General features: G+C 45.4%; 1 protein-coding gene across 11 annotated transcripts in view; it reads left to right on the forward strand.

Moving 5' to 3' along the window:
- The window catches only part of PIP5K1A (phosphatidylinositol-4-phosphate 5-kinase type 1 alpha), a 38,567-nt gene extending 29,608 nt beyond the window's left edge, over positions 1-8,959 (forward strand). For 2 of the 11 annotated variants that reach the window (XM_064588512.1, XM_064588513.1), the window contains 8 exons: positions 282-487; positions 1,267-1,350; positions 2,170-2,218; positions 2,427-2,511; positions 3,585-3,731; positions 3,932-4,061; positions 8,112-8,160; positions 8,445-8,959. In XM_064588512.1, the coding sequence (XP_064444582.1) occupies positions 282-487; positions 1,267-1,350; positions 2,170-2,218; positions 2,427-2,511; positions 3,585-3,731; positions 3,932-4,061; positions 8,112-8,160; positions 8,445-8,447 (753 nt within the window). In that variant the 3' untranslated portion in view covers positions 8,448-8,959. Of the gene's footprint in view, positions 1-281; positions 488-1,266; positions 1,351-2,169; positions 2,219-2,426; positions 2,512-2,671; positions 2,724-3,584; positions 3,732-3,931; positions 4,062-8,111; positions 8,161-8,444 lie in introns of all 11 variants that reach the window. The other 9 variants (XM_064588516.1, XM_064588514.1, XR_010410745.1 and 6 more) reach the window with 8 other exon arrangements.
- Positions 8,960-9,869: the final 910 nt, after the last annotated feature.

Raw genomic sequence — 9,869 nt, forward strand, 5'->3', positions numbered from 1 at the left:
GTTAGGCATCCGCCTTCGGCTCAGGTCATGATCCCCCAGGGTTCTGGAATCGAGTCCCGCATCAGGCTCCCTGCTCAGCGGGAAGCCTGCTTCTTCCTCTCCCACTTCCCCTGCTTGTGTTCCCTCACTGTGTCTCTCTCAGTCAAGTAAATAAATAAAATCTTAAAATAAATAAATAAAAATAAAAAAAGATTAATTGAATTAGGAAAGCTGTGAGATCCTGAAATAATCCTCATACCTCCCAAGGCTCAGAACATGGTTTGTTTTTTTCCTTTCATTAGGTGCTGCAGAGCTTCAAGATAATGGACTATAGCCTCTTGATGTCGATCCATAACATAGATCATGCACAACGAGAGCCTTTAGGCAGTGAAGCACAATCCTCAGCTGACACTCGCAGACCAGCCCCCCAAAAGGCTCTCTATTCCACTGCTATGGAATCTATCCAGGGCGAGGCTCGGCGAGGTGGCACCATGGAGACTGATGACCAGTGAGTGGGCTCGGGCACCAGGAAGGAGAGCATAGACACGGCATTTTTTTTTCTTGAGGAAAGGATGCAGCTCCTGGCATCAGAGTAGTCCCTATTCAGCAGTTAAGTTGACAGTATTAACACTTACAAAACTATAGAACAAGCCGCCTTAAGAATGTAAAAGGAAAGGAAGAGGGCTTAAGTTGGGGATCTGTAGTACATCTGGGAAGGAGAACTATTTAAAATTAAAACACCTTTCAAAAAGAATATATTCAGAGTTTTAGACAACGTCTGCATATTCTATTAGAACTTCACCAAAAGTAATTTACTATAGGCAGCTTTATGGAAGGAGTCTTTCTTACTATCATGGGTCTATCTATCAAGGAAGTGTATTTGCTGAAGCATCATAAATGTCTTGTAAGTGGTTTCATTTTTAAGGTCGCCTTTACTGTGACTCTAAAGAAGAGTGTCCTAGTGGGTGTGAATTAGAATATGAAAGTACTGAGGAAGTTCAGAGTTATCTGAGCGTTTCCAGTGTTGCTGAGTGTGACTTTAGATTTTTTGGTGGAATTGGGGTTGGAGAGGCAGGCAAGTGAGACTTGGAGAGAAAGAGGTTATAATACATACTCCAGAGTGGCTCTTGGAGTTAGAGGAAGGTTTTCACTCTTCCCCAGTTTATGGAAGATGGGACAGTTATGGTTAGGTCTCAGGTCCCTGTCCTGATCTGACTCGAGGTTAGGAGAAACCCTTGTGCTAGGCCAGAGATTTTCTTACTGTTTTCTTCTTGTCTTCCGGAACAGTATGGGTGGCATCCCTGCCCGCAATAGTAAAGGGGAAAGGCTGCTGCTTTATATTGGAATCATTGACATTCTCCAATCTTACAGGTGAGGAGCATATGGATCCCAAATGAGGGGGCAGAGTGGTTGCGGATAACCATTCACATTTCTCCTTTAGATGGGTTTGTCACTCTTCCTGAAACAGGAACAGAGTTGCATTCTAGCTGCTTACCTCATCGGGTTTCAGATGGTGGTTTATTTCCTTGATTTTGCCTGTCTCCTTGACTTCGTTACCCTGCCACCTTCCCAAACATAACGTATACCTCTGTGGAGAGCTGAGTCAGTCCTCAGAAGCACCAGGGTAGAATACACCATCTCTCTGGCTCTTTGTGAAAAACCTGGGAGATGAGTCATACTCCACATTGGGATACAGCTGGAAACATGTTCCTCTTTTCCTTGGAGGAAAAGAGGATCACTGTGTCCTATGCTAACTATTAATCTATGGAACTGAGGCAGTGAAGTGATAGGGAGGAGCTGGAAATGCTAGATCCCAGTTTTACCCCTGTAAACAGGTTTCAGTTACTAATGACTGGACAATCCTTGGTTGACTATTACAGAGTATTCTCATCCAGTTTTAACTCCCTTCTTCCAGGCATGTGCATCTATCCCATCATTTCTCCTTTTGCAATAAATGTTCTTGTCCCTGACTTGCCAGGGACATACTAAGTTCCCTTTTTCCATGGGGGAGGTAATTAACTTCCCTAGAAATAGCTTTGATCTCCATCCTGAACGAGCACTACTGTGTCTTTTCTTTGGAAAGCCAGTTTAATAGAGGGAGTGCTTTCCCAGCTTCTTTAACTTCATAAAAGAGGAAACTGTCATTCATTAAAAATTCTGTGACTATGTGACACACATTTTTCTTGGCAGGTTTGTTAAGAAGTTGGAGCACTCTTGGAAAGCCCTGGTACACGATGGGGTGAGTAGCAGTTTGCTAGAGGCTCTCCTCCTGCCTCCTTCAGTTCTGATTTGCCCCCTCAATTTCTTCTTTCTTTCTTATTTCATTTGTGGGTTCTACCCTTGTGCTAGGGTCTCAGCCTAGAGGAAAATGGCCCTTGGACTAAATAGTGATCCTCTGGCTGGGCCTCCTCCTCTTTAACTCTGCAGCCATCTCTTCTGCTCTGCAGGACACTGTATCGGTGCATCGCCCAGGCTTCTATGCTGAACGGTTCCAGCGCTTCATGTGCAACACAGTGTTCAAGAAGATACCCCGTAAGTGGCTTCTACCAGACGACCCCCCAATGACTCCCTTACTCCAGGAGATGGGTGGGCAAGACACCTCTGTCAGGGAACTGCCAAAACCTCTTCTGCTCTACCCACATCCCGTGAGAGCTGCTGCCCGCCTTTATGTCAGTCATTCTGTCTGTCCCAGTGGTTTCCGAGTTGCTGCTTTTCCCCTGGCTCTCCCTTCGTGTGTCATTGAGGTGAGGGGCATTTCTGGGAAATTGGTGGGATTGGGGGAGGGGGAGGAAAGTGTCATTGTGGGAGTAGGATCCTATGGCATAGGCTGAGATGGAGCCAGACTTACAGACAGATAGGTGAGGATGTTACCAGTGTTCTGTTTTCTCTTCATATCCCCAGTACCAAGGACTTCCCAGACTAGGATCACAGGGTTGGAGAAGCATATACTGATTTCTGCTTAGCAGTCGTTCTTACTCTCTTCCCTCAACTTTCTTGGTTGGAAGGTGCCAGTATTCTTCTTTCCCAGCCTTCCAGTGGTGCTGCCACTGGCAAATTTCCAGCTCCTCCTTCCCGCCGCCTCATCATAGGCCTCTGTCGCTCCTCGGTGCGGCAGAGGGGACTTAGGCATGCCAGAGAGTCTTAAACGTGAGGAAATCCCCTCAAAGTCTTTTCAGCATGACATATAAGCAAGTGTAAAGTATCACAGTGCTGTGTTCATGAGTGCTACAAGGATGCAGAGTGAAAGGGTCCTCTTCGTCCGCTTGAACTGGAGTATGCTATTAAAGAACAAGGGAGCGACAGAATGGAGGACATCTCATCCAGTGCAAGCAAAGCCATGGAGGTTGCGTGTAGCAGGGGCAAGATATGTATGTGTCTGCTTTCCTCTAGGTTCTCTGCTTTCCAAAGTGAGGTGAACTGAGATGCACGCCCTCTCCTCTGAAAGAGTAGTTCGTAGAGCTTGTCTTTGTTGACATTAGTCCTTCTTCCTGCTTTGCAGAGCACCTTTGGGTTTGTGTTGTTGGGGATGCTAGCGATTTGTATCTATGTCTTGGTGATGGTTTCTCAGGTGGGTGCTAAGTAGGCTTTCTCTTTCCCTTTTGAAGTGAAGCCCTCTCCTTCCAAAAAGTTTCGGTCTGGCTCATCTTTCTCTCGGCGAGCAGGCCCCAGCGGCAACTCCTGCATTACTTACCAGACATCGGTCTCTGGGGAGCACAAGGCACAAGTGACAACCAAGGCGGAAGTGGAGCCAGGTCAGCGCCAGGGCTGGGGTTCCCATGTGATTGGGCACTCCCTCCCTTCCTTCTGAGCCCTATCTTACCTGCCTAGGACCTCTACTCCCTGTTCCTATTCAGGAAAAGCCAAGTTGCTACATTTTTTCCCCCTGTATTTCCCCCACCCCATTTTGTCTTCTTTTTTATTTATTGATTTTCTTCCCTTTTCTTTTTTCCAGGCGTCCACTTCGGTCGTCCTGATGTTTTACCTCAGACTCCACCTTTGGAGAAAATCAGTGAGGTCTCGACTATTCCTGACCCCTATTTCTCACCTGTAGTTGGAGAGACTTTGCAAATGCAAACTACAAGGTTGGTTCCTTGGCCCCTTTCTTCATATAATCTTTTCATCTCTCTCTCTTCAGGTCCTTGGGAACCTCCATAATTTTGTTTTTTTCAAGAGATCATTGTTTGTCTTTTGCTCTTCACTAGATTTTTCCAGGTTTACTTTCCTTTAGCTCATCTTTAGTGATTTGGAGAAGTGTGTCAACATCTCTGCATCTTTAGGGGGTGTGCAGACTATTTTGATAGTCAAAATACGCCCCAGCTAACCCTTTATTTCCTGGTGAGTTAGGTGAGAATTCTCAGCTTACTTTGTAAGCCTGGAAAGATTTCTGGGCAGTGAAGAAAATGAACAGTCAATCTTGTAAAAGGATCCATTCTAAAGATTGTGATTTAATTTTGTTACATGGTGTGTTGAGTATCTATTCCATCATAATAAATTAACCCAAAACTTAGTGGATTAAAATAACAAACACATATCATAGTTTCTGTGGGTCAGGAATGTGGGTACAGCTTAGCTGGGTCCTCTGGCTCAAGGTCTTTCATGAGGTATTAGCCAGGGCCTCCCATCTCTTCTGAAGGTTCAGTTGAGAGGCTTCACTTCTAAGCTCATTTATATGCTTATTGGCAGGATTCAGTTCCTGTGGGTTGCTGGACAGAGGGCCTTAGTTCCTTGCTGGCAGTTGGCTGGGGGCCTCCCTTCGTTCTTTGCCACATGAGCCTCTCCTTAGGACAACTCAAAACATCGCAACTGGCTTCCCTCGGAGTGAGCAATTGAGAGTGCATGCACCTATGCAGAATTCATAATCTTTTTGTGACCTAACCTCAGAATTGACATCCTATCACCAGTACTGCATTCTAGTCACTAGATTGAGCCCACACTCACAAAGAAGGGAATTCACAAAGGTGTGAATACCAGGATGCAGAACTCATTGGGAGCCACCTCAAAAGTGACCTATTTCACAGTCCATCTTCTGGCCCCCGATGATTCCTACCCCTCCCTCTGCGAAATGCATTCATTTGCTCCCATGGTCTTCAAAAGTCTCATCCCATTGCAGCAGCAGCTTAAATTCCAGAATTTTGTCATCTCAATTAGGTCTTGGTTTGGAGGAGCTCCCCAGGTATTATTCCGTGAGTACAGTTGCTCTCAGTCTTTGGACTTGTGAAACTAAAGAGAGCTCTTTTCTCCCTACACACCCAGCAGTGGTGAGGCAGTAAGTAGCTAATCACTGAACACAGTCCTGTGCAGAAAGAGTGAGGGAGGCACAGAGCTGTCACTGGTGCAGAGCTAGTCCCAAATGCAGCAACTGTTGGAGTCAGCAACTGTTGGGAAAAGCTTGGGAGTAATTCTCCATGACTCTCGACTCCACCCTTTGAACTCGTGGTTTTGCTTTCTGGGTCTTCCTTTTTCATGAAAGCTGGCATGTGTTTGCAGCTGAGTAGTTTACTCAGCCTGCTTCCTGCCAGTACAATTTTGGGGTCCAGCGGTTTCTTCATTTTGCACTGTGTCTGTCCCTTTCAGTCTAAGCTGTGAATGTTTCTGCTGTTATAATGCCCTCACATATTTTGTGGGTCTCCCGTGAGTCTCACTGGAATTCATTCCCCTCGACAAAAGCCACACCCACAGATACCTTCTTCCTAAGCCCTGTGCTTCTTAGAGATCCTGTTAAGTTGAGAGGATCTGGGTGACATTAATCTTTTTTATTATTTTTTATTTTTTATTTTTATTCTTATGTTAATCCCCATACATGACATCATTAGTTTTAGATGTAGTGTTCCATGATTCATTGTTTGTGCATAACACATTAATCTTTTTGACTGGCCTTTTGTATGATCGAATAGTACTCTAAGGAACCAACTTTGATTTTTCGGAAGTCTTAAAAAAATATTTTACAGTCATAACTTGGCTTTGTCTCTAGACCACATTTTCCTGGCAGTGCCCAGGTTTTATGCTTGCTCACAAACTCCTTCTTAATTTTATAGCATTGTTTGCCATCTGCTGGAGGGGCTCAGAATTTTCAAAACCATCAAGTCCTGGCAAGTCCTTTTATTTAATAGTCTTCCCTTAATTTTTTTCTTCTCATTTTACTATAAGCATTAAGAAGGAACCAGGTGGCACCTTTAGCACTTTGTTTAGAATTCTCCTTAGGTAGGTCACCCAATTCGTTAGACACATATTCTGCTTTTCACTTAACTGCATATGACATTGTTGCAAAACTTTGTTCCACTGCATTACAGGGATCCCCTTTCCTTCAGTTTTTCCCGTAAGATTTTTCTCACTTGCCTTTGAGCCCACACTGGCAACTCCCTCATTCAAGTCTAAATTCTACAGTATATTCATGGCACTTCTAAACTTTCACTAAAATGCTGCTTAAAGCCCACTTCCCTCTTCCAAAGCCACTTCCACTTTTCAGTTTTTTATTGTTTTTTATTTTTTATTTTTATTTTTATTTTTTTTTAAAGATTTTATTTATTTGACAGAGAGAGAGCACAAGTAGGTAGAGAAGCAGGCAGAGGAAGAGGGAGAAGCAGGCTCTCCACTGAGCAGGGAGCCCGACGTGGGGCTCGATCCCAGGACCCTGGGATCATGACCTGAGCCGAAGGCAGCCGCTTAACCGACTGAGCCACCCAGGCGCCCCTTGTTTTTTATTTTTTTTTATTATTACTTTTTAAAGATTTTATTTATTTGAGAGAGAGAATGAGAGAGGGAGAGAGCACATGAGAGGGGGGAGGGTCAGAGGGAGAAGCAGACTCCCTGCTGAGCAGGGAGCCCGATGCAGGACTCAATCCCGGGACTCTAGGATCATGACCTGAGCCGAAGGCAGTCGCTTAACCAACTGAGCCACCCAGGCGCCCCCCACTTTTTAGTTTTTTAAAAAGTTCAGTAGCACTTTACTTCCAGGTACAAAAATTTATATTGTATAACAAATTACCCCCAGCGTGGCAGCTAAAAACTACAAACATTTATTATCTCAGATTTTATGTAGCTTAAATATCTAGGAGTGACTTAGCTGGGTGCCACTGGCTCAGGGTCTCTCAGGAGGTTACAGTGAAGTTGTTAGGGAAGTAGTCTCATCTGGAGGCTCGCCACGGGGGAGGATCGACTTCCAAGCTCACTTATGTGGTTGTTGGCAAAATTCAGTTCCTTGCAGGCTGTTGGCCAGTGGTCCTCCCTCAGTTCCTTGTCACATGCTTTCTCCATGTGGCAGCTAGCTTCCCTCAGAGCAAACAGTGGGTGAGAGAGCTCGAGCCCAAGAAGAAGCTAGGTAGGGTCTTTTTTTTTTTTTAAGATTTTTTTTTTTTTTAATTTTATTTATTTGACATAGAGAGAGGGAACACAAGCAGGGGGAGTAGGAGTAGGAGAGGGAGCAGCAGGCTTCCTGCTGAGCAGGGAGCCCGATGTGGGGCTCGATCCCAGGACCCTGGGATAATGACCTGAGCTGAAGGCAGATGCTTAACCGTCTGAGCCACCCAGGCACCCCTAGATAGGGTCTTTTTGTAACCTAATCTCAGAATTGGTGTTCCATCACCTGGCCTGCATTCTGTCCTCTGGAAGACAGTCATTAAATCCAGACTGCATTCAAGAGGAGAGATTTACACAATGGCACAAATATCAGGCAGCAGTGATCACTGAGTGCCTACCACACCTGGGAATTGAGGACAGAAGGGGAGGGTATTAGGAAATATTTTTGTAGTACTCAAGAAGCTAAATAGTTGATTAAATTAACTATTAATTAAAACAACATGCTTCTAAGTCTGGTAGTTTCTTAGCCTCTTCTTTCTGACAGAGAGAGACAGCGAGAGAGGGAACACAAGCAGGGGGAGTGGGAGAGGGAGAAGCAGGCCTCCCGCAGAGCAGGGATCCTGATGTGTGGGGCCCAGGGCCCAGGACCTGAGCTGAAGGCAGACGCTTAACGACTGAGCCACGCAGGCGCCTCGGCCTCTTCTTTCTGAATCCTAAGTTGATCCCTGAAGTGAAATATGGAGAAGCAGTACAATATCTGACTTGAGAGGATTGTCCTTTCTCTTCTTTATCTTCTAATTCTTCTCTCTGCCTCCATTTTTTTTTTCTCCTGTTAGTTCAACCCTCTTGGAAAAGCCTGAAGTTGCAGAGTCAGAGTTCACCCATGTGAGTGTCTGGGATGTGGGGGAGGTGAATGCTTTTATTTGAAGGGTATAAAGAGGATCACTGATGGAGTGGAACAGGGAGTTAATTTGCAAGGTTAGAGGGACTGGGTGCCCTTTTAATCTTGCCTTTTTAAATTTTGTGGGGACCTTGTACTTGGAAGCAGAGGATGAAGTAGAAGAAAACTTCACTGCCAGTCAGGCTGAAATAAACTTGAATTCTATTCTTGCCTCCTCATTTCATACTCCACATCCTTAACTTTACACCCTTTCTCTTTTCCTTTCCAGTGAGCAAAAAAACTCGGAAGACCTGGAACAAGATTCTACCAGCTTGGTGATCCCAAGAAGCCAGCCCTTGTCCCAGCAATGCTGAGTTTTCTTCTTCGTGGTCATCACAAAAGGATTATAATGGAGGCGAGGGGAGCTCTCGGTCTCCTTTCTGAAGAAGAACCTCTTCTCCTTCCCCTTCCTGACGAATGGGCATTGGTGCCTTGGACAGTTGAGGACAGCAGCATCTTCTCCACTTCTGAGTTAGGGGGCACAACTTTTCAAATGGCCAGCCTTGGCTTCCACAACGGAATTGTTTTCAAGCCCCCATTCTTCCTGCTGGAAGTGGGGTTGCTGGACTTGGTGGTTTTCTTCCTCTTCACCTACCTTTCACTGGGAGCTGGACTCTTAACTTCCTCAGGACAGACTGGCTGGCACATTATCTCCACCTTCGCGCTTTCTCTGGAAGAAGACCCTTGTAATCTTTGTAAAGGTTTTGGGGAGTCAGGGTGTTAAGCCAACTCCCACCTTCCTTTTTTTTCCTTAAAAAAAGGAAAAGAAAAACTAGCACACAGCACACAGTTTGAAGCCAGACAGTGTCAGATCAAAACTGCGTAAGTTTCAGGAGAGATGCCTGTTTGTGGGGTTCCCTCAGAAGAGCCCCCTGGTGTTTGAGAAATGGAACTATGGAACTGCTTTGCCAGGAGCAGCTCCTCTTTAACTCCTCTCTTGATGAATTTCTTAAGGCTGAAGGAGAGAGCGGGACATGGGGTAATCTTTACCCCTTTTGTTGAAACAGTAGAGCAGTCATGGGACCAGAAGATCAGAGCCCTTGCTAGGCGGGATCCTGCTTACTGCCAGGTCATCACAATTATTACTGTTTTGCAATTGGAAATGTATTCTGCTTGTTCTTCTAAATATGAAGACTTAATCAAATGAATTTGGATCCTTCTCAAAGGGAGGTTTCTTCCTTGCTCTTCCCACTTTTTCCAACAGCGTTGGAAGAAGGAGCTGAGGTGCAGAGGGGACACCTGTGTCCGTTTAACAGGCAATCTGTATCTATGAGGCTAGAGGATATTCGCTTAGACTCACGGGGAGCCAGCAGATTCTTGCCTAGGTGAGATCATTGCTGTGCCACATGCCCTGCTCCCTCTCATGCAGAGAACTCAGAAATCGGAGCTGTGTAATCCGTCTGTCCCCTGTCTCCCAAGAGTTGCGGTCCCCCACTTGATCCTCCTTCTGTCTGGGGACTAAGGAGGCATCTCAGGCAGATTGTTGAATACTGTCCCGTCTCCATCCTGCCCGACCTTGATAGTAGGTTAGCCCGTCCCCCAAGTAACTGTCTATATTAGACACCCCCAGCCAGTTTCTGGCTGCCTGTCTTTGCTGCCATGTTCTTTTTTACAAGAAGGAAAGAAACAAGTCTTGCTATTTTTTTTTCATAAT

This window comes from Mirounga angustirostris, unplaced genomic scaffold, assembly GCF_029215605.1.
Source record: "Mirounga angustirostris isolate CCGP_5_RB_7025 unplaced genomic scaffold, mMirAng1.0.hap1 SCAF_4, whole genome shotgun sequence".
Taxonomy (NCBI): domain Eukaryota; kingdom Metazoa; phylum Chordata; class Mammalia; order Carnivora; family Phocidae; genus Mirounga; species Mirounga angustirostris.